The sequence below is a fragment of the Chamaea fasciata genome, unplaced genomic scaffold (genome assembly GCF_029207755.1).
Source record: "Chamaea fasciata isolate MVZ Bird 193981 ecotype frontalis unplaced genomic scaffold, bChaFas1.0.hap1 SCAF_2, whole genome shotgun sequence".
NCBI lineage: Eukaryota > Metazoa > Chordata > Aves > Passeriformes > Sylviidae > Chamaea > Chamaea fasciata.
This window is the reverse complement of record NW_027094087.1, coordinates 100425009-100449460: the sequence shown is the minus strand read 5'-3', so window position 1 is coordinate 100449460 and position 24452 is coordinate 100425009. Positions and strand designations below refer to the sequence as shown.

Below are 24452 nucleotides of genomic sequence, written 5' to 3'. Positions count from 1 at the left end.
CCCTCCCAGTTCATCTGAGAGCCAACAAGCCTCTATGAGAGACATGGCATATAGATTATGTAAGTCCTTTCAAGGAATCAGAAAGAAAACAGGTGCTGGTTGGGGTAGTCTTGTTGAGGCTGAAGCAGTAGGATGGCCTATTGGAGAAAGCATAGCAGAAGCGCTGAAGTGATGGTTCAGTTACTTGTCCAAACCCAAGTCTATCCAGTATGACAGTAGTCACTTTACTGCCAGAGTGGTCTAAGAATGGGGTAATCTATGGGCACAAATTTGTTGGAACCAAATGGAAGATAATAGTCCTTGAAAAGATCAAGGAATTTGTAATCAGGTATATAGCAAGTTTCATTTAGGCTGTACTATGAATTTGATTGATAGTACCCGCCATGAGAGAGTAATGAATATTAAAAGAGTAAGAATATTTTGAAACAGACTACAGTGGGATCCACAGTGGTAGATTCCTTCTTCCTTTCATCCTCTCCTGAAAAGGTCAATCCACGGGTTGTTCAGAAATCACTGCTACCATGTGCTCTTCAGAAATATTTAAATCATTGCTGCTACAGGCTGTTTATCATTAAATTTAAATAATTGCTGCCATAAATGAAACTTTTTGATTGATTGGTATTGTTTCACCATAATTTAGCTCAGGGGTATCCCAAATGTACCTCTTGAGTAGGCAATCAGTGACTGCCCTCTAGGATCCAACATTTTTTGGCTATCCCAGACCAGGTGCCAAAGGATTGCCCTCTTAGGACCTGACACTTTGCATATATATAAAAGCATATTTTATGCATCAAATGTTTAGTCTTTTCTTCACTGAGCATGAAGAAATACAGGTGTACAGTGGGCAGATGAAAACCAGCCTGTGTCTGTCCCTATGGACTAAGCTTTTTCTACAGATCTTGCTTACCTGTGGTTTTGGGATGGGAAAGGCACACGAGACAACAGGAAATTACTACATAAACATTTGGTTAAATGTTATGCCAACTGAGCCACACTTGGAGACTACTCAAAGGGCAAAGGACTACTCAAAGACTACATCATCAGGGCAATCCTCATACTGTTGCAAACCATCATTGCAGATAGCCCAGCAGCATTCCCCAAAGTTCTTTTTTCACGCTCTCTATAACACCAGACCTGCACATTTCAGCCTTTTTTCCATATGTGGTTTTTTTTAAGCACCAAATACAGCGTTTCAAGGTTACTTACAAGATGACAGCTGAACCCAAAATTTCATGATATACATTTTCATCTCCATTTTCAAAGAGACTTGTGAGGGGCTATTGTTTAAACACTTTGCTTCCATGTCCTGGCATCTCAATCTCCTGATAATTGAACCATTTTAAAATGAAGTAGTGTTTGCTCTTCAAAGTTTGTGTTCATAATCTGTGGCCTGCCTTTTGCTCAAGGCTTGCTTTATCTGATAAGATCTAGCCCCTGGATTCTTCATGTCTTGGGTCTGAAGTGTTGCAGTTTGTTTCCTTTTCCAGGTGAAGGTAAAGTAATGGTCTCTCCACCATTTTTCATCCCAGCTTTCTTTCTCTTAGCCTTTTCTTACCTGTAAAAGCCATGGGGCGAATTCAGCAGTCACTAGATTCTGGCAAAGTTGTAATTGTGGGCAGTTAAAGTCAGTGACATTTTGGATAGACATTTTCCCTTTTTCAATGTATGAAAAATAGTCAGTTGAGAAAACAGGATTAAATAAGTTTGAGATGTGTAATGTGCTGAGGGTGACCTTGAGAAATAGCATACTTGTAGTCTGTAGATTAGACTTCACATCTCATTACAAGAAAGTAAAGAGAACATGTGATTTAATTGCAGTCACGTTTATTTGCAGTTTCTATACACACTTTCTAGGTAATCAAACTTTTCCAACACATTTTTTGAGAGGGGTTCACAATGAAACTGTCACCGTTTTTACTAAAAATAAATACAAGACTTAAAGTGTTGCACAGCTCTAAAATATACAAAGGCTTGGATTTAATGTAAACTTTGAAAACATTTTACAAAAGAAACCATATTTGCAACAATTTAAAAAGTTCATATTTACAAATATTACAAAAATACAAAAATGGATGCAAGTCCATAAACCATTGTCTTTTCTGCCAGCATGAACTGGTGCTAGTACCAAAATAGTTACACTGTAACCTTCTTAATTTTGTTTTTAATTCTTTAAGTCATAACCTACAGTATTTCTCTATCTGCCACCATTGCAGCAAATGCACTCAATCACTGACCTTTGGCAAAAGCAAACATATGCTTTATTTGCTACAACTATCCCATGCCCTCTATGCTGCCACAACAAAAACTAAAACAGAAAGGGGAAAAAAAAAAAAGAAAAAAAAAAGAAAGAAGAAAGGGGAAAAATGTTATTTTTCAGAACACAGCTGTGTAACTTAAGAAATAATTTTCATAACATCTGTGCAAGCAACAGAACAGTAGGTTGAAATGACGGTTCAGCAGTTACCTGATGCACATACTGCACCCTGTCTCAAGAGGTGAGTGATGTTCCCTTTGCTCTATGGCCTGTCCTCCGGTGCCTTAATGGCACGCTTGCAATGCTACAGGGTTCCCTGCCATTCATCTTCTCCCACATTTGTTCTGAACTCTTTTCTTCATAGAGAATTTAGAATCTCACTGTTCAGGTTTCAACCTGCTAAATAGAAAATTAAGCAAAGGGAGACTATACTCCAATGGGTTTGTTCTGTGTTTGTTTTGTATGTGAAATATTGCCTCATCAATCTGGTAAAAAACCCCCTTGTGTATATATATTTATTTAGGGTGTCTATGAAATTATTGATTGGTAATAAAAAGTGGTATCATCAAAGTCAATTCAGCTGTATTCTCTTTACTGTTTCGAATGACTATTTAACTCAGGACTATTAAACATTTTCTAAAAGTGCTCCTGGCAATTTTTTGTGGAAAATGACTGAAGATGACAAGCTAAGGATTTTCTGCCCATTATCTAAGCTTTTCTCATACTCTCCAGAAGGTGGTTTGTTATATGCTAAACATACAGTTTCCTCTTAAAATGTTCTCATTCATTCACTTCACTTGTATTCAGACTTATTTTCCTACCTAAGCTACTAATATGATTAGCCTTTTGTTTCCAAAACCTTTCTCCCATTACCTTTTAAAAAACTATTTTAGGCAATTTTGCAGCCCTTCAACTGATGGACCATCCCTCATCCCAACACACCTATCACATGCACAGTGACTCTGCCTCATCAACTGAATGCAACCAGGCTATACAGGAGGACAGTAGGAAACTCTGAATAATAAATGTCTTGTGGTAAGCACTAGGCAAAATCAGATGTGACCCTTCCCGGGAATGACATTTTGGATATGTTAAACTGTTCTGATTTGCTTTGACTCCTTGAAATTGTAGCAGTTTTAGGAAAAACCTTCCTTTAAAACATCATCTGCCTTCTTTTAATAACTCTCAGCTTTATGCATGACATGATTAAAAGAAAAAAAACGCCAAAAACTGAATTCACACATCCTGCCTCCCAGTCCTTTACTTATGCTTAAAGCCAGCTTTTAGCCAATTTCTTTATAGCCAAGAATGCTCTTTCTGCCATCCTACTTGACCTGTCCTACTGCACACCCCATTCCTCCTTCACTATTTTCTCTGCACTAACTTTTCCTCTTTTCCTAACCATATCCTACAGCAACCAATACCAACTGCATCAATTTTGGATAAAGAGGACCTTGTCCTCTAAGTGGCACATCAGTGTAGATGGAGCTACATCAGTGGAAATTGTGGTGGCCCAAAGGATAATCAGGCCTGTTGGTTTTATTCTGTTTGAAAATTAAAAGTATAAAGCAACTCACGGGTTCTTGCAGTTTTAAGATGAGAATATTTAAGTAACTTCAAGTAATTCAGCTTTTATCTCCCTGCCTTCATTTGTATCAAAGCAGCTACTTTGATTTATCTCCTTTCCCACCCCACCCCAGTCCCTCACCCTGTTTTGTGTTTCTGGTAAACCCAGACAAGATCCTTACTGTATGTGGCTGGCACAATGAACTGGAGCTTTCCCCTTCCCAGCTCAGCAATGAATATAAATAATGCATACACATACCTATTTCCCAGCTACGTTTTCACAGTGTCATTTTTGTAAATATTTAGGTAGCATGAATCTCATTAGCACAAAGAGAAAGCTTCACTGAAAACTCATTGCAGGTATTTACTGATAAATCGAAAGCGCTTCTTGCATGCTTATAATTTATTTGTTTCCTTTACGAACCAGAAACTAATTGTGTTTAAAGATTATAGTTACCAGGTTATGACTGTGTTATGTATCCCAATAGCCTAATAGGAATATGAAAGTTAAGTACTGTTTCCTCTCACATCTATCCTCTCTGAAACAATCCCTGCAAGAATAAAGGCCCGGGTGGGGGGCTGTGGGATGGGACCCTTTGGGGCTTTGCATCAGACCCAGCTTTGTTCTGTCAGAAACACACTCATCTTCCCCACCGATACTCACGGTAACCGTCCCAGCTGTGCTTTCCAGTTAGCTTCTTTGGAGCTGCCTTAGAAAGACAAGTGGCCTCTTTAGTCCCCTCACAGTCAGCCTTTCCATTTCCTTAACTAAGGTGGAAAATTCCTGCTTTCCACTGCTCAATGTTATCCTTCAGGCCTGTCACACTGAAAGTGGTTATTGGTGGCCATGTTTTATGTTTGATATGAAAATGGTATTCACAGAATACAGTTATTACAATTGAATTTGTTTGTCTTCTATAAACAAAGTTGTTATGAAGTAAGTCATTTGCCACGTCCACTTTTTGATAATTCTATTTACAAATTTTTATCAAAAATATGATATTTACATATGTTTTGTTAATTTCTTCTAAAGTCTGTTTCAGCTCATTTTAGTGTAGAAAAATACCAATTCTCAAGAGCTTTTTTAATTTTTTTTTTTTTCTCCCTAGGGAAGCACTACAGTGAGGGATTTGTTTCTAGATGGGCAGCTTCTGGGAAAAAAACCCACCCAAAGTCACCTTTAACTCTATGGAAAGTGAATAGGCTTGAAATATACACTGACAATGGAAATGAGAGTGGGGTAAATCAAATGAAGCCAAAAGAAAACAGAACAGACATAGCATATCTTCATTTCTTTAGAAAATGTAATGTAATAAATAGCTACAGCTGTAGTCCTTTTGTTTCCCCAGCGTCTTCCAAACGCAAACACATCTAAACATTGATATTGCCCTGCAATTGTTCTCTTTTTCTTCTTTTTTTTTTTTTTTTTTTGATTGCTACAGCATTGGCCTTTTATGTTGACATCCTTAAGAGCTCGCGTGGTGTTGGCAGCCCGGCCCTGGCACCCACACAGCCTATGTAGAGCTTTGAGAGGACCGATCATCGTGGGGGCTGCCATCCGAGTTCTCGGTCTCCCCCTCAGAGATGGCCTGCATGGGCGTGTTGTACAGCCTGCAGCGCACGCTGTACCGGCTGCTGCTGGCTGCTGGCGGCGCCCGGGACCGCCCCACCCGCGAGGATGCCGACATCGGGAAGTTCTTGGAGGAGAATCCTTCCGTGTTGACCCGGGGGGAGCAGGGGGACAGCGGTGATAATGCATCAGGGCTCGTTGTCGGAGGAGACTCTTCCATGCCTTGAAGGGTGTCCACTGTCAGCTCTCCAGGAGACTTCGGCAAAATAGGACTTTTTAGAATTTCTGTGGCAGACATCCTGTAGCTGGAATCAGATCGGCTGCCCTTTTTAAGGAGCAGTAGCTTAAACTCCTCATTGGACGTGTTGGACTTTTTGGCATTCCTGTATATGAGCCCAGGGGACCTCTGACTGCTAATGGGAGTGCCCACATTGGTGGCTGGTGGCATGTTGCTGGTGGGCAGTGTGCTGCTGGTGGGAGGCTGGCTGCTGGTCCCGGACGAAGGTCTCAGTCGGTTTCTTACAGAAAGGTCTCCAGAATCCTTTCTCCCAAGAACTTTCCTTTTTGATCTGTAGAAACACAAAGGAAAACTCCTTTATATGTTATTTTTGTAATATAATGCTTAGCGCTATTCTGGAGTTTTACAGATGCTTTCATATTATCCAGAGTTCGCTTAATCCCTCTGTAAAATACTGCAGGCTATCAGTGACTCGTGGTACTGAGCTGCAGTGTCCCTCTCAACATTACCCAGCTCTTCCAAGACAATGTATGCACAACTGGCTCTTTGTAAAGAGAACAATGCATACAGAAACCTAGGTAATAACAATACGCAGCATAATCTATTCAGTATCAGAAAACTTCAATTTCAGTTTTGATCACAAATTTCAGCTGACTACAAAATACTCTAAAATGGAAGAGATGCCTTGTCACATCCTTCTTCCTGCAACAACTCATTCACCAGAATAGAGCTGGTGGACTGGTAGGCCGAAGACAGGAACCACTGCAGGTAGTTTTCTTTGAAGACGTGTTAGAGAAGACAGCCTAATGTTTTTATCTGTAAAGCATCCCACACGTGCCATGAAGATACTCAGACTTGCACTCCAGGCCATAATAAAGCATGTTTTAAAGCTGCCTTTCAGAAAACTGAACTGAGTTAACAAAAGAATGTAGTTTGAGGACAAGACTTACACACAGAATATCCATCCTGCAGCTATTGTTAGTGGATAACTGTGGAGGAATGCATGTTACAATTTCCCATTGCCACAAGGTTAGGTCACCTGTGAATGACTGCAAACAGATCCTCAGTAGTGCGGGGTTTGTTTGGAGACACAAAGACATCCTCAGTGTCAGCCTGTGACTCCTCACTCAGTGGAGACATGATGGACTCATCGCTTGGAGAAGACTCTTAAAAAGGAGAGAAGCCATGTTATGGGTCAGACTCCACTGCACTTTGCAACAGCACCATCAGTTGGAGGCACCAGCTCCACTGACAACCGAGTGGGCGGTACCGTCATACAGCCCCTAATCTAAAAGTCATGTCCATGTTCCCTATTGGAGCCCATTAAAGGAGCACTGAACACAGGATTTCTCATTTACAGCATAGCTGTGATTATCAGACTCTTCAGTACCCAGGGCCAATGCTCCTCCCTTTTATCTCTTCAGCTGAAATGCAGCACAAGAGAGAAAATAAATATCGGAAATACAGTCTGAATACAAAGTGTAAATAGCTTTGGGCTGGCTGGCCAGCTAATAGACATGGGGGTGTCTATGCTTAAACCCACAGAGGGAAGCTGATGTGCCACTCAGCTTTGACTCCACCACCATCCTGTCCAAAGCTGCCAGATTGGGTATGACACAGAAAGAATTCCCAACTGACCTTTCAGCGAAGGCTCGTCTGTGCCGCCCACTGTCTCGTCTGCCTTGCTGTCATCAGAGGCACTTTTGGTTGGGATACCTGATGTGATATCGTTTTCCTGCTTGCAGCCCTCTTCACTGAGTGAATCCACTGCTGCCATCTCTGCTTCATAGCTGATATTCCCAGGCACATGGTGGCTTACGTCGGGTTGGTGCTTTAACTGATAGGTGATGGCCGGTCCCTCAGTCTGAGCTGGGCTTTCATCCACAGGTCCAGCTTCCACCTTCCCCTCGCTGCCTGTGGAGAGCTCTTGCTGAGCCTGTACTTGTTGAAGATCGTGCACTGTTTCTGCTCCCTGAACAGGTTTCTTTGTTTCATCATCACCTGTAGGGACAGCTGAGCCCTTCTGAAAGCCGTCCATGGGGACGGCACATGTCTGATTCAGAGAACTTTCTGGTAAGTGTTCAGTGGCCAGGTGTGTTTGGTCCTTCCCAGGTTTGATTTCAACCAGACTCACGCTTGCAGAAGTTATAGCTTCTCGCTCACAGCTATTCTGCCCGCCAAAAGAGGAGCTTTTCTCTAAAGGTGGCTTTACAGGGCCTGCTTCTGCTGGGGAAGTGTCAATGTACAGCATCATGGCCTCATCTGTAGAGTACTGGCGTGATACTGGTTTCTTAGCTAAGAGCGGCCTCATTTTGCCTGGAGAGACCTCGGTTGTCATCAAGGTCGTCTCCTGTATGCAGAGCAGGTCTGGGGTACTGCCTTTATGTTTCACTCCTTCAGGCTTGTTGACTGCCCGAAGGTGGACAGATTTGAGAACGGAGGGTGTAATGGCAAGGGCAGAGGGAGGGCTGGGCTGCAGGGCTTCCCCGACTGTGCTCTGCTTGCTGTGGCTAAAGGTATGCAGCTGGTGCCTGTGAGCGAAGGGCTTGCTCAAGACATTGTGAAGAGCACTTAGGTCAAGGTGAGTAGGAGGTATAATCGGAAGTTCGAGGTCTTTGCTCACTGAGGCAGTGCCATCTTTTGAAAGTGGCTGCTGCAGTGATGACTTCCTCTCTGGAACTTTTGGCTTCCTCTTGCTCCCCCCTGGAGACAATGGTCCTGAAAAGAAAGCTGTTGGAAAAGAAGAGGTGGGTGTCTCTGACTGGCTGGAGTACCCACTGGAGGGTGAAGCCAACCCTGCCAACTTCTCGGGGGAGGCCAGCTTAAACTCGTTATCAACAGAGGGGAGGGATGGGGTTGTAGCTCGTGACCCAGACTGAGACGTCTGGGATTCTGAGCTCTCTGGTGACTTGATGCACTCTATGACTGTAGTACCCGTAGCAGTGCTTGAATTGGACAAGGACCTGTAAGGATCGCTAGATTTCAAGTCATTCAGAAGCCAGAGGTCTGCATAGTGAGGTTGTTCAGCACCTTCGTCTTTAAAGGAGGGGATATCAGTGGTGTCAAACGGAGTGTCCTTTAACCCGCTATCACCCTGGTTTGGCCAGGGAAGCTCCTGCTTGGCTGGCAGGTTGGGGCCTTCCACTCGGGAAGGTGTGTTTGAAAACTCAAGGGGCAGCTTCATCTCCCTGTTAGTGTGAGAGACATGCTGCCCAGCACTGATCTTTGGTTCTTTCTTGTCAGGAAGGTCGGTGCTGCCCTCTGATTTCCTCAAAGATGAGCTGCGTTTTGGTGGGGCTGGCTTTGCCTTTGGTTTCTTCAGTGAGATGCACTGCCGTGCCTGCCTCCTGTGGCTCACACACTCCTGCCAGGCACAGTCAGCTAGGCTGGAAGTCATGCTCCCAGTCTGGCCACTCTCGGAGCCTGGGGCTGCATAGTTGCAAATATAGCTTTTATTACCCTTCAGACCGCAGTCAAAGTGCATGGAGGTATAGTATCCTTCAGTATCCACAGAAAAGTGTGAGCTAGTGTCTGCCTTGTCAGAGGGGGTCTTTTCAAGGAAGCTGTCATAGGTGGCCATGCTGGTAAAGCTGGGACATCCCAGGCTGTCCGCCTTCGGGCGCTCAGGGCTGAAATCCTGGCGACAGGAGGCATCATGGTGATGGTGCAGGTAGTTCCACTCACTGTCGCTCGTGTTGCTGTTGTTGGGGTCATCCAGTAAATCTGCCACAGTGGACGTGAAGGAGCTTGCCCTGTGGCCCCTGACCTTGTCTGCGTGGTCACCAAACTGCTCTGTGATGAAGACATTGGAGTCCTCGTTGGCATTGGGAGCGGTATTGAGTGACAGCTCGGAGTCACAGTGTGAAGAGCCTGTTAGCGGAGGAGAGGCAGCAGGAGGAATGGTTTCAGATGTCTGGGAGGGACATGTGGAGCTGCTCCCACTCCAGTTGCCACTGGAGGACTGGTGATCATCTTTCTGGTCCATGTGGCTGCTGAGCAGGACTCCTGCTGTTGAGATGGAATGAATTGGGCTCCCAAAGGTGTCTGAGTTTGATGAAATTTCACAACTGCCTGAATCGACCATCCTTGACAGCCGTGATCTCCCCCTCTCGTTGATGCTGTGTTCAGGGCTATGCAGATGCTGAGGACAAGTTAAACCAATGGGCTGGCACTCCTGTGAACCCTGTTTGCTCAAGATCTCCTTCCCCTTTTTCGGGATCCTCTCCTGACCAGCTAGGAAGTGCTCTGCTTCGTACCCTGCACTCTTGGTGGTGGCATCCTGATGGCCCTCGCTGGCCCGGGCGCCCTCACGAGGAAGGCTGCGCGAGCGGATGCGGTTGCTCACAGCAGCAGCAAAGACTGCGTCCCCGTTGTCCGCCAGCACCAGGATGTTGCCTGTGGAGTGGGAGAGGGAGGCGACAACGCTCTGCCCCCGCTGGGCACGGATCCGTCGCCGGGAGGGAGCAGCTATCAGGATTTCTTCCGTCTGGCACTCCGAGTCCCGGGTCCCCAACCTCCTGTTGCTGGAGCCAGAGAATTCTGGGTTTGTGTGCACAATCACGTTGCGCTCTCTCGCCACTGGCGACTCATCTGAATCTAGGACACATGGAAAGCTGGGTGAGTGGGAGAGAGCTCCACATTTCCTGGCAAGAGACAACCCGCAGAGCAAGCCAAAAAGCATTATCTGCTGTATTCTTTATTTTTTAATCTTTCTGGCATTGGATCAAATCTAAGTTTTGTATAAAGAATTTATAAGGCAGACCTCCTGCCGGTGAGGTAGGGAAATTCTCCTAGTCCTGCAACAGGACGTCTGCAATGCGTTATCATTGTGGAGCTGAGCTTGCTGTGCTAAATATTAAGACAACTACTAAGTTTTCAGGTTTTTTATGACTCTATTTCAGCTTCTTAAAGTTTTCAGGAGTGGCTGCTGGACGAAACACTCCATAAGCTTCTAAAAATAATTCTGTTTTGCCTACCTGTCTGTTCAGAATTTCCATTATCTGCTTCTTTACTATCAAGAATATTTGCAAAACAAAGGGATCTTCCTTTCATAGGTTCTCCGATTGCTTATTCCCTATGATAAACACATTTCTTCTGCTTCCAGTCAAGTTTCATGGCAACTGACTGAAACACCAGAGCCTCTTCAGGTGCAGGTGAACATTAAGAAATAACAATTCTGTTAGTTTTGTTTTGAGTTAATAAGAATTTCACACTGAATTTGCCCCCAACAGAGTTGCTCCTAATTTACCCTGACAAAAAGTGAGGTAATTTGGTAGATTTAAGGCAAATATTCTTGATGATAAAGAACAACAGGAAGGAACTGAGGAGTGTGACAAATAAAAGGAAGTTTAGCAAAGCTCCCGTAGGATGCCAGCAGCTGTATCTATGGTGAATATTCAACCACTCATCTAAGTTATCCAGCTGTTGTGACAACTCATCATCACTTTGTGGAGTAACATCTGTCAGTTCTTTACCTTAAGCTCCCCTGATGCAAGAAAAAACTTTCACTTAATCTAGTTACTTTTTATGCACATAACTATGGGTTTATAACAGAAATAAAATGAAAAAGAAAAAAAGAACTGATTAACATTTACACAATAAGCTGAACACGTACATCTATATTACTCAGTAAAGCCCCCAGTCCTTCAAGGCTATATGGAGTAATATAGCTTTTCTTACTGTAGTAAATCAAAAGAACAAAACGTATCATTCCTAGACTCCACAAGCATTTACACTTTCAAGGTTTCGTTTCTTTGGAAGGCTAACTACCAGCTCATAGCCCTGCAATTTAAGTTGGTTAGAAAGCTATCTATGGAAGATTTGTATTTATACTACACCTATTTCTTGTTGCACTCTTCTGGGGATGCCAGAGATGGTTTTCCTCCTCCTCAACTTTCGTCTCCGCTGTAGTACAGATTGTGAATGAACAAGAGAGCAGCGTATACTAGCCTCTCTGTCAAAACCAACTCCTGCAACCCATAAATAGGTCTCATTAGCCTTTAGAAATAGTAAACAAATTTTCATGGCTGGAACACAGTGGAGGTATGTGAGCTTGGATTAAGCCTGTGAATAAACATAAGGGAGCCCTTATGCAGCTCTTATGTAAATTATATCACAGTATATCACAGTTTTACATCTAATTCCAGCTCCCCCTCAGCAGCCTGGTCTGCCAAAAATAACAGAAGGCATGAAAAGAAAAGGAACAGAAAAAGGAAAGAAAATCAGGAAGGCAAATAGAGAGCTCTTGGTAGCAGGGCATCTTTCTTATAGCTATTTATCCATCTGTCATAGGGACAATGACAGTAACTTGTCTGCAAAGCATTATCTGTTCATCTGTAGCCTGACTTATTTTAAGCAACTAAGCGTAAAAAAACATTTTAAGGTTATAATGCCATATTGCAGTAGTTGGGCGCTTCTTAGGAGACCAATATGCCAAGGGAGCTAACATTTCAAAAGGGAAGGAGACAGCTAAAATGGGGCCAAGTCACCATGCAAGTTTAGAGAGCATTCTCTGTGACAATGACACATGACTAAGAGTGACATTAACGAGGAGCTGCTATTTACTTGCACACATTATGAAGTGGCCTGATTTTCCAATGTAAACAGCACACAGTGGGAGTCTGCTCAGGTCACGCAATCAAGACCCTCAGTTTAGATTTAGAAGCATAAGTTCTTGAATATGTTTGTTTATGACCACCTTCATACAGAACAGGTGAGAATTCATTGTTTTCTTTATGTTTCCATGGCATTAGCAAAGGGAAGTATCTTTCACTTTGATTTTACACCGTGTAGTCAAAAAAGAGTTAAAAGGAGGGTGACCAGAAGGCCAGTGCCCTTCTGCACTGGCTTTTTGCACAACTGTACAGTCACTTATGCTCTCTAAAGCTGACACGGAACAGGTTGGAAAAAATGTGCCAGGTCCATAAAAACACTAACATAAGGATTGCTGGTACAGTGGTTTGTAATCTTAAGAAAAACGAACAAACTAAAGCAAACAAAAGGGAAAAAAAATCCTGATAAGAAGCTCTATTTTAATAGCGTATAATTATAGAAAACATAATTATACACAGACATACACATACATATTACATTACATAACAATGTAAAACATTAAAAAGTAACTTTCTTGTAAAAGTTCTTCTTGAAATATACTACAGTGAAATAGAGGCTTCAGACAGATGTCCTGTAACCACCAATGCCCCTGGAATAAGCAGAGGAAGAACTTTCTTTAATATGGAACAAAAGTGCTGTAAACTCCAACAACAATCATTTTCAGAAAAGTGAACATTTCTCAGGGTTGGGAGAAGCTTAAAAAACAAAAACAGAGAACTAAAAGCAAACTCTTTGAAACAAAAAAAATCAATCAGCATCATTGCTGGTTTTCCAGCAACTGTGAATTAGCTGAACATGCTCTGTGTGCCAGATGCACGGGGGTCATCTCTGAGAGGAAAGTGGAAGAGGGTATTTCTTCCCCGTGATGCATACAAATTATTCCCATTAGTGCTAATGAGAATGATACACATAAACATCCAGAAGATTACATACCATTCTTGATCTGTAAAACTGATCAGTGGAAATTTGGTTCCAATGTATGGCAGGTGGAGTCTAGGCAAAAATGGCTATTACTGGAAAAGTTAACATTGGTCCCAGACCTAACTCTCCTCTGGCTGCTCTAGGTGACAACAGCCCTGTTAGAAAGCCTGCACTGGTTAGGGTCCTATATTGAAACTAGAAGGAGCATCATTTTATCATCAGCTTTACCTTGTGGAAATATGCCACATTATCTATGACTTTCTGCAGGGATTTCCAGGGGCACTGCCCAACCTAGGACCTTGACCAGCTGGCTCCTGACCTGCGGCCCAGCAGGGGTATATGCAGGCAGTTCTGCCACCCAACTGTCTGTCATCCTGTGGCCAGAACACTGTCCTGGAGAAAGGGACACCCACTCCTAGCTGCCACCACCACAGGGAGGCAGAGCTAGTGGCAGTGTGCAGTGTCACCTCCTCTGCCAGGACAGAGGGGAACTGGGACTATGTTGCTGTCACTGGGAGGATTCATGCAGCTGACAGTGGAGCAGATGGGGACTTGGCACCGTGATGCTGTAAGTCCAAAAGCCTTGTTTGTGAGCTGAAGCTGGACTTTGGGCATACAACCCGCTCCAGCACCATGGTCTTTTCTTGCAGGAAGGTTTGTGCACCACTAGTAGACATGGGGAAGAACAATGGGAAGTGAGGGGCTGTGACCTTACCCCAGCCCCCCAGTTACGGGGAAAATAGAATTAAATTCAAATATTTTCTCTGGACAATGAAGGTTAACTGAAAGCCCCCTGCTTTGTTCCTGATTGTTTACATTGAAGTCTATAACTGTGAAAGTTAGCCCACTTTATGCTCTTAAATTAATCAAAACTTGGTATATAAAAATACTATTGAGGAGAACTCAGATCAACTTTATGTTTACAATAGCCCTCTGGAAGGAAAGAAAGAAAAAGAGAAAAACAGCCTGATTTTTGATTCTGGAAATAAATCATCTGTCACATTTAATAAGAGGAATACCTGCTGCTTCTATAAACAAGTTCTCCTTTAAATAAATCTAGGCTAGTATATCCAAATGTTATAGAAATAAAAGAAAATGCCATTACTATACCTTCAGCATAGCTGCATGTAAAGAGATCTCAGAGCGATGGTTTGCATGCTACACATTCATGCCTTGCATGTTTAAAGCACTGCAAATAGTAGCCTACATTCTCTAGTTTCTCTTCTCCTGCTACACATGATAATCATATGATTAATTTTGGTGGCTTTCTGCCTTATTTCAGTCAGCTACATTCAAAAAGTTATTTGGGGTCTTTGTTAATACAGATTGTAGGTTATCTACACAACAAAAGTACATTGTTTATACAGGGAACTAGGGTTATGTTACACCATATAACATGACTCTGAAAATATGGGCCAAATTAATCCTAGATGCAGCTTCAGCGACTCCGGCAGTCACGCATAAGGGATGAATTTAGCCCACTGTCTTTCAGAAACGAAATCTTCAAGCTAGGGTCTTTGCCCCCAGACAGCACAATCCCATGGCTTCAAATAAATTAAACAAAATAAGTACTTGACCTCCCCTGAACCATGCAATAAATACAAAAAGAAATAGAAGAGATTTGTACCAGTGACATTGATGGGGATAATGCAAGAAGAAATCACTTGGGCATCTTGTTTCATTTTCTCCTCTGGAGTTGGGAGAGGTAGTGCTTTACTCCAATTGGTTTGTTTATCCAGTGTAGAAGGGATATTATGTATTGGATTTTTCGGCCGCTGCCCTAACATGACATCTGTATCTTCGTCCTCTGGTGGATGGGACTGCAAATGAACACATTCAAAATCAGTGTCTCCCATTCAGGCACACAAGGCTAATTTTGAAACAAAGCAGACACACAAATCAGAAATCAATTACAGGGATGGAACAAGGAATCGTTCTAAGTCACACAGCACCAGCCATTCTCCAATGGAAACTTAACATCCTGCTAATAGGAGAAAGACACCTCAGCATACTGGAAATCAGCACATTCACAGTGACACTTACAGGCCATCTCCTCTGTCAGAAGGGGCACATCCTGCATTCGTGTGTAGCCATGGCAAGCGTGTCCTCAGTTACCACAAGCATTAGACATGTGGGTTCTCATTTGCAACTACAGCTGGCCTCATATAACCATTCACTCAAGCATCAGAAGGTCCAAAGTTTTAAAGAAGACCCCTCCATAGTACAGAATAACCATTTGCATTTCATTTGTACAAATGCAGACCAAGAGCAGACCATAGTACAGCCATCCAACAGCTGTGAGGTGGGAAGTGGCAGGTGTTCAGGGTGCTGGGACAGGGGGATAACAACCAAAGAAAATAGTAGCCACCACCAGAAGAAATTCAAAACATTGTTTAGAAACCATGCATATTTTATAGCATACTATAAGAAGTACTAGATGCTGAAGATGAAGAAACAGAGAAAAGTAAACAGCATAGAAGAAACACAGATAGTTTGTTTTCTTTTGGAAGAAACAACAAATCCCCCAATACCCTGTCTTGCAAAGAGAAATAAAACAAGTGCGTTTTATTTCTGGCTGCCAGCTTGGGTTTGGGGGCTCTCTTTGTTTGCAGAAAAAAAAAACCAAACAAACTTTCTATTTTATTCGGAAGGGACAGGGGGGGAAAACACTTACCTTTACCTTCTTCTGCCTAATTTCCCTCCCTTCTTCCATGAATACATTCTTCTGTAAGCTGTGACACCTGTTTGGCCAGCTCAGGACATCTGTCTGCCTCTCATTTTTTAAAAATGAAGTGCAATCCCTTTCAGACCGGCTTTCTCTTCAGTCTTGAATTCCCAGCTGCTTAACTACCAGCCTTCCCTCCTTCATGCCTGCTGTTTACACTTTATCTGCCAGTTTTAGTTTCGGTAGCAAACAGGGCAAAGATAAAATGTTGCTCTACATTGCCATGGCAGAGCATCGAGCAGGTGGGTGTTGAACACCACAGGATCGTGCCCTGTCTGCCATTGTACTTCTGCCATTCCTCCGCCCAGGCTCCTCACAAATCCTGGGGGAATTAACCATCTCAGGCTTGCCAAACAGCATTTACGTCCCGGCCCCAAAAGCATTAAAGATCTTAACTCTGCAGCTACTATTTAAACTGTCGGAGGGCACTTACTTACCTTGTCAGTGTCACCTCCTGCAGCACCCCCAGACCCAAGACAACACACGTTTCTTCTTCTCCCGCCCGCAGAAAACCCTCTTTTCCCACGTAGGATTTCAGTCAAACATTGCAGCCTTCTTTCTGCCTGCAGCTTTTGTGCCGATTCCCGGCAGACGTGAATAGCTCATATAAACTTCAAGCACAAAAGACTTTGTTTCCTAGGTAACTCCCCCCCCCCCCCGCCCCAAGTTTGATGCATGCATGCAAAAAACCCACCCTTGCACACACGCACAGGCACGTGGGGACACACACACATGCACACGCACACACACACACACAGAGGCACACACACACACGCTGCATTTGTTGCTGAATTCATCCTTCTCTGGATGACAAAGAAGTGCTGGACAAAGCGGGCAAAGTCACCCTGGCTGCCAGAGCTCCTGCTCTCCAAACGGTGGCATCACCAAATGGCCAGAGAATAAATACCTGCTGTCTGTGTGGCATTGTCCAAACCATTTCTTACCATTTAGGAAAAAAAGAAAGGGCAGTTGCAAAACATGACAAGAGAATTAAATGCAATTGCTGATGCTATTGAGTCTGAGTTCAGGCCTTTTAAAGGAGGTGATAGGGGAAGGCAGCTTTGTGGCCTTGAGCTCCTGAAACCCATCCAAGGTGAAGAATGAAAGAAGGGGGGGAAAAGTTAATATTGTGTCTTACTGACATGAGAAAAACAGAAATGGCTTCTTTTAGCGCAGTAAAGTTAGCAAGTGAAAAGCAAGCAAGAGGAAGGGTTAGGATCTGGAAGGGAGAAGAGTGAGACAGGGCTGTTAATTGAGGATTGCTTGTTTTTCCAGTACCTTTCTACTCCAGGGGGTCATGTGGCAACACTCAATTGGGGAGGGCGAACGGGTGCTGTTAAACTATAAATGTGAAATGTGGAAAAAAAAATTAAAATTAAAAACATACACAAAACAATTCCTGAAAAGCACATATACTTTGTCTGGATAAATTAGCATCAGAGCCAAAACGATCAGTGATTTTCACCCTGTTTCCTATTGACGGGTTTATTCCCCACAACAGATTGGTTTGGACCCCTGTGAAGTCTGTGCTGGTTTTGCTTACGTGGATTAGACAAAACTGCAGTGAAATTGGTTTAGCCTCCTTGTACAGACATGGTTAAATTGTCCCAAGAATGCCATGTATCAGTTTGGTAACTCAAACTGTGTTCTCCCTGGAGCTGAAGCCATACAAGATACATGTCCAATCACATAATAAATGCAAATTATTTCATAATATAAGGGATTTTTTAAAATTTTTTTCTCCAGTTTTAAGCAAATAGATATAAATAATGATGCTGATTTATCAAATACATTGATTGCTATGTGTTTCTGATATCACTATTTCTCTAAGTTTGCAATCATTGTGGCAGGGTGACAATGACCAATTAGCTTTTTGTCACTTTCTGTAACACTTGAAAGGACAAATAGCAATGGCCACAACATTCTGGGTCTTGCTGAATCCCTAGGCCTCCAAAATCCTCTCCTGTCAGAAACTCTAGTTTGTTTGTGGCAATGTACAGTTTTCAAAATCAAAAAGTGAAGGAGAACTGACTTCATTTGAAATAGGAAATTTTAAAAAAGAGATGAAGAAAACAGGTCTGTTGACAACTCTGGAAACCACTAGCACGTGTTTCTTGGTAGGGATTATTATCTCTCCATGCATTAGTTAGCAGACTAAAAATGCCAAATAATTCTACCAATGTTTTTCCTCCCAGTCTTTATCAATCATTATCAACACTGCTGTGACAGATGAACAAACCTCAGTTTGAAAGACTTTGCATTACATGGTCTCTCAAGAAAAAGAGTTGTAGTGGGTCTCAAAAGGCTTAATCCTGCATCCTGTCCTACTCTCTTCTTAGATACGCATCTGCTTTTCCCTGGTTCCCAAGTGCCCATGGGAAGCCTCCAGATGAGCTGTCCATAAGGTTTTCAGGAGACCAGAGTGGGGGAAATCAAGAGAGCTGTTCCCAGTGAACATTTCCAGCAGCTTAGTTTCTGCCAAGGCCAGTGGAAAAACAGTTCTCTCAAGCTGGGAAAAGTTCTTATCTCAGGAGCAACACCTCTGTTCATGCAATGATGGCTGTGGAGCTACTGGATACATCAACAATTTCAGTCTACTTACTCCTCAGATACCCAAGAATGATACCATGCTTGGTCCTCTGACCAAATTTCCAGTCACCTGCTCTAAGGAGACTGACTGCAGGTACCAGGATGCTTGATATTCAACTTCCTCATGGAAGGTGCTAGAGAATCTCTGGGGAGGGTCAGGACACAGGGAGACTAATGCTACTGAAGTGACAAGAGTTCAGCATGTGAATCTTGCCAATATCCCATGGCCTGTGATTGTCAGTGCTTGAAGAGAAGAGGACAGGAAGGACCTCCTGCCTGAGCTTCAAGCAGAGCTGCATGCACAAGCCACTCAGGGGCAAACCTGTTCAGGAGAGAAACAACAGGACCTCAACTTTGGTCTCAGAGATAGCAGTGTGGGCTACAGTCAAGACAAGCAAGATATGGTTACCCATCTGTCTGTCCTGTCAGTGCAGCACTTCCCTACCTCACCTGTGTGCCACTCTGCTAGGTGCCTCAGAGAAAACACCTGTCTGGCTCCATGGAACTACAGCCATCCCTTGATGTGCCAGAGGCTCAGGTCCCTGCTTAAGCATGGCAGGACAAACTTCCTAAGTAAGTTCCTATCATTAGAGATATGAAGGTGACCAGCAAAATTTCAGTTTCTGCTGTCACTGTTGTGCTCGTGAGAAAGCTGGTGCCACCACTGCCTTGCCAAGGGGTCCTGAGGTCACTTAGTGCCTGTTCCCATGTGGTGCCTGTCATTGGGGCATGCCAGCACAGAGCAGCAGCCTCAGCATTTCAACACCTCTGTGGGGAGGGAGTGAGCTGCTGCTTTTCAAAAGTTCTCATTCACTGAGAAAACCAGAATGTCTCTAAATGTCCTGAGTAAACATGTAAACAAGCAAGAAATTATTATTATAAACCCCAGGCTGTTCTGGTCTGATGGGGAAATCTGTAGTTAGGCAGTTTTAAAAGTGAATTTCTTTTGTGTGGGTGTGCTTGGCAAACAGAAACAGTGATAATCACTCTGTTAAATAAAAAGCCAGAATACTTTAAGTGTGCATTTTTCGTTAATGGGCTAAGATTGCTTTGAAACTAAACTGGTGCATAATTGCTTGAATAGGGATCTGTCACTGACATATGTGAGCATTTTTATTTCCTGAGCTATCCCATCAACCTCACTTGCAGAGGTGCCATTGTGCTCGTGAAACTGCCTTGCAGTAAAAATCTTGTTGCATATGCACGTGACCTGATTTCTCAGTGCTCCATGTCACTTCAGTGTGAAAGTCTTTGGTTTCTGTGCACTGCAACAAAATAGTCAGATGTCCAAGTCTGACTAGTCAACTTGGACTGACTACAGAGCTTCCCCTATAGAGGAGATAGTGGCTTTGCTGAGGAGCAACTCAGCTCACCTTCCTTCAGCACTTAACTTGGGCTGAGATGAAGCACCCCTGAACACTCTCACCCTGATTTTAGGAAGAGCATTACTAGCACATATGTAAGTCAGAACTCATCATTAACCATTTTAATGAATTAAAACCTTAAAATATCATCGGGACAGTGACAAAGTAACAAATCAGCAGTCGACCAACTTGCCAGCCTGCCAATTTATGAGTCTGCCTCATTTATTGTCCCAGAGCTGGGATCTGGAGAAGAAAATGAATGGATCAAACCCAGGACAAAAAAGCCACTTCTGCCTCTCTTCTCTTTTCCATCCCCCAAAGCTCTGAGACATGACTGTTGTTCAGCATCTTCAATATTTGGGAAAGACTGGTTCAAGAAGCATAACTTATGTTGTATCATGTACCCAGCCTGCCTTACCTATAGTGATTGTCTTACAGGAGATTCTGGGATTTCAAAGTTAGTGCACAGGGCTTATGGAATTCAGTGCAATGGTGATAGGAAGGGCATAAACCCAAGAACAAAGAAACAATTTTTCCTCAGTTCATTAAAGATTGAGAATTCGAAAGCCTCATCAAGACCATTTATCCTCAACATGTTTGTTGAATTTAGGCTGAGTTGATTCCTTCCCCCTCAGCTGTGTTTGATCAGGCAGGCAAGGTGTTATCTCACAAGAGACTGAGGTGGCAGAGTCACAGCCCCCAGCAGCACAGGGCTGGCACAGCCTTGGTGTGGGCAGGAGGTGGCTGGTGCATGCTGCTGCACAGTGCAATTCTCCAGAGGGTTATTTCTGACTCCTGCTGCCTAAAAGCTGCAAAAAGCACAAGGGATCACTATTATTTCTGACTTCAGGCTTCTGTTGCAGTAGGTGGGGGAAATTTCCCTCCCAGGATAACCTTATGAGTATAGTGGGTGATATTCACCCAAGCAGAGCATCAGCATCTTGCTTCAGCATCTGCAAACTTTATATATTCGGTTGTCTCCAGCAAAGAGGATATAAATACAGTTTTCTTTCACCCTATGGAAGCATAGAAATAAGGTGTACAGCCTGACATCTCATTTAAGAACAGTCATTCATGCACTGAAAAGGCAACATGTAGAATAAGTATGAACTAGTGTTCAATCCAACATTCATATGAGTACAGTACTGACTCCTGGGGCTCTGGTTGAAACCTCTGTGTCTCCCTTTCTCTGCCTGTGAAATGGAGAGCCTGCTGCTTCCTTAACTCACAACATTTAAGGCAAATGGTTTTTATTTACATGATAGAAAAACCTGAAGGTCTAGAGAAGGGAGAAGAAATACTAACAAAAGACTACCAGCTTTCCAGTATTTTCAGAGCACAGCTGACTACTTAGTTAGCAATTCATAACTATACAGCAACTTTCTTACACAGTTAACTGATGCTGTAGAGAAAATAATGGGAATATTTCTGGCCATGCTATTTTTGCTGCAAATCACAACCCTGCTCACCTGCCTGCTCCCAGTGTTTGTATTTCTGTATGTTTCATTCTCCTCAAGTTTTTATTTTTTCTTGTGGGTGTTTTCTTTTGAAGCATCACAAATGCGATCAGCTGAAGTACTGACAATCCTTTAACGATTAATGTACAGCTTTGGTGTTTTGACAAGGTAAAGACAAAACTAAGACATGTTTCCAGACAGAAGTCATACCACATGTGGCATTTCAGCAGACAAAGGTACAAAATAAACATGCCAAAATACAGGGTTGTAGGTATTAGGCTCATTGCACAAATGATGCTATACAAGTTCAGAATTGCTATTCATCAATTCTGATGAATTAAGTCAGGTAGGTTTTATTTCTAACTGCTTCAGGCAGGCTTTGCACACAGAAGGTGCAGAGCTCAACTCACGCCTGTCCATTAACTCAGTTGTTTCTTACTGAGGCTTCATCTGGCTTCAGCACAAATCTGTCTGAATGTGAGTATATTCAGTTGTACTTCCTTCCCTCTGCTGTACAAAGTATCGGAAAGCAGACCACAGGGAATATTTTTGAAATGGCAAGGAGATGGAATAAAATTACCCAATGCATTATTTTCCCTTTACATTTGCTCTAGCTGATGCCTCAGGGACAGAAAAACCCTGTCTGGGAAAAAACCTCCTGCTTCTTATCCCTTAGATTCCTGCTCAGATTATAATTATGAATAAACTGACACTGAAATTTGTGCAATTCTGAGTGTAAATTTCCAAATACTGAATTCCTTGCCCCATCTCCTCGGTTTTATTATAATAAAAGCTGTGCCACGTGGGGATTGAGAAAGTGTGGTCCCATAACATTCTGAACTGGAATACAGAAATTTCAGAGCCTTGCTGGTTGGACTTGGGGAAACCCAAGAAAGAAAAAAATGCAGAAAAAAAATAAAGAGAAGTCTAAAATGCAGTTGGAATGACACAGCATCTTCACACTCAGTGACTGGCCTCAGCAGTGCTAGAGGCAGGGTTGTCATGGGAACCTGTGTAAGAAGTAGTTTCCTCATTTTAGCAAGTCCATAACTTTCTCATACCCTCCTCAGATTATGTTTGGTTTGGGTTTTTCTTCTTCATTGGCAAAAATGCCTGAATGAATGATACTTTTAAATAGGTTTGGTTGTATATTTCTTTAGTGTAGAGAGAGACCAAGTATGCCAATTTTTCAGCTTTAAAAATGAATGACTGGAATGGATAGGAAAGTTAAGTCATGTCTGCAAAACCATGAGGAGCATGGAAAAAGGGAATGAGAAAGCAATGCTTCCTGTTTCTCATAGCCTGAGAATCAGAAGGGATACCATGAAATTATGAGGTATTGAGTTTGAAAAAAAACCAAAAGTTACATTTTCATACAGATCTTTAAAGTCATTGCCACAGGATGCTGTTGAGGCTGAAGGTGTAAATTTGCTAAAAAATTGATTTAAACAAGTCTCACAGTCAGCACAGAGACTGCTTTGGTGGCTGTTATTCTGTGTTTATTCTCTTGCCCAGCAACTCTGTAACCAGTTTCTGTATGAAACTGGAAGGATAAATCATGGGACAGTAAGCAGCATAAACCATGCCCTGTTCTTATACTCTTTCCTGAAGGATCCCCTTCTGGTCTTTGGGCAAAGTGGATGTTTTATCAGCCAAATCAAGGAATTTCCTGTAACAAGAGTAGACATGAAAAAGCCTATTGCATTTCTAGTCCTTTACTCTTTCTCCACAACAAAATGATCTTGTGATGGGACAATCCAGAATGTCTTTCCAGACCCATTTACGCTGGCATTACTTGCTTTGAACTTGAATTCATTTGTCCTTTCTTGGAATTTTTGGGACTTTGGCATCTTTCTCCCTGTAAACAGAGTTGTGATTAAAAGTGAATCTTCATCTGTTGAGATTGATTTTCTTTAGTTTTACCATACAATATTGAAGATCTTTGGAAGAACTCATTGCCACCTAATTGGTAGCAGCAGCCAAAAGGCACACACATAGGGAACCTTGACTCAGATACAAGTGACCTGTTTTTTTCAGTAACTTTCAGTAGTGGTAGTTCCCACAGGTCTCACAGTGGTAATTTGAATATTCCTCAAAATCAAGTTTCTTATTTGAGTATCTTAATACATACATTCAACTTAGATAGTCAGTTCGGAAAAGTCAGATCCTGTAACTTTCAAAAATTTCCCACCTTCTTATTGATCTCTTTTCTAATTTAACAGAAACACAAAAAGGGGCTTTTTTGGTTGTGTAGTATTGCTCCCTTCAGCACCTTCCCAATGCATCAGAAGAGTGGAATACACAACATACTGCTATGCCATGAAAAAAAATTCTTGTGGATTTAGCATCTTTAGTTCATTGACAACTAGATGATACCATCAACTGGAATCAGATATCAAACATTACTGGCAGTCCCTGAAGCAGATAAACTTTTGCAGATGTTGGTCAATAAAAGCTTATGCCAAAAAGAGCAAGCTAGCCAATAACAGCATTCTCAACCTTTTCTTGTAATGGTATCATTGTATCATGAAGGCTGTCACAATATCAATTAGATATGCACTGTTGCAGTGTCTTGTAACAATCTCTGACTAACCACCACCAGACAGAACATTCATGTGCAGCTTCGTCTTGCCTTATTCTCTTTCAATTTTTAAGTTGCCCCATTAACAAGGGGTTTTCTCAGAAATGGGTCAGGGCTCTTTGAAGTTCTCTGGGTGTGGTGTATTTGCAATTTCCAAAGCAGGACATTGCCAGATGCCTTGAAATCAATAGAACAACAGCCCTCCAACAGCTCGTTTGCTTCTCCTTAGGGGAACACTGAGCCCGGTCAGCTCCAAAAGGAGGTCTGATATGGGTGGGCACAAAGCTTAATGTGTTCCTTCTTGAAAACAAAAAGGTGGACTTTCAGATTTAGCCAAGACATCTGCATTCAGCATGACTTAATTTTGTCAACTAATACAGGACTCAGAGAGTTGCTCACTATTTGTTTCTATTTTGTGTTTTACAAATGGAAGTAATGTATGAAATGCACCGGTTGTTTTCTAAACACAGCCAAGATTCAGACCTTTAAGCACTGTGTATGCAATTTCAGAAGAAATGCCTTGTTCCTCATCTGATACTAAGCTTTATGTTCAGTAGCCTGTCCAAACTATTATC

The 24452-nt window shown here is 42.6% G+C and overlaps 1 protein-coding gene across 1 annotated transcript in view; it reads right to left on the bottom strand.

Annotated features, from left to right (window-relative positions):
• Positions 1 to 1807: 1807 nt before the first annotated feature.
• Positions 1808 to 24452, bottom strand: part of NHS (NHS actin remodeling regulator) — a 246351-nt gene continuing 223706 nt past the window's right edge. The window contains exons 4-9 of the mRNA XM_066176889.1: positions 17165 to 17227; positions 14789 to 14981; positions 11466 to 11597; positions 7267 to 10224; positions 6668 to 6794; positions 1808 to 5959 (exon numbers count right to left, since the gene is read on the bottom strand). Of these exons, the coding sequence (XP_066032986.1) occupies positions 5335 to 5959; positions 6668 to 6794; positions 7267 to 10224; positions 11466 to 11597; positions 14789 to 14981; positions 17165 to 17227 (4098 nt within the window). The 3' untranslated portion in view covers positions 1808 to 5334. The remainder of the gene's footprint in view (positions 5960 to 6667; positions 6795 to 7266; positions 10225 to 11465; positions 11598 to 14788; positions 14982 to 17164; positions 17228 to 24452) is intronic.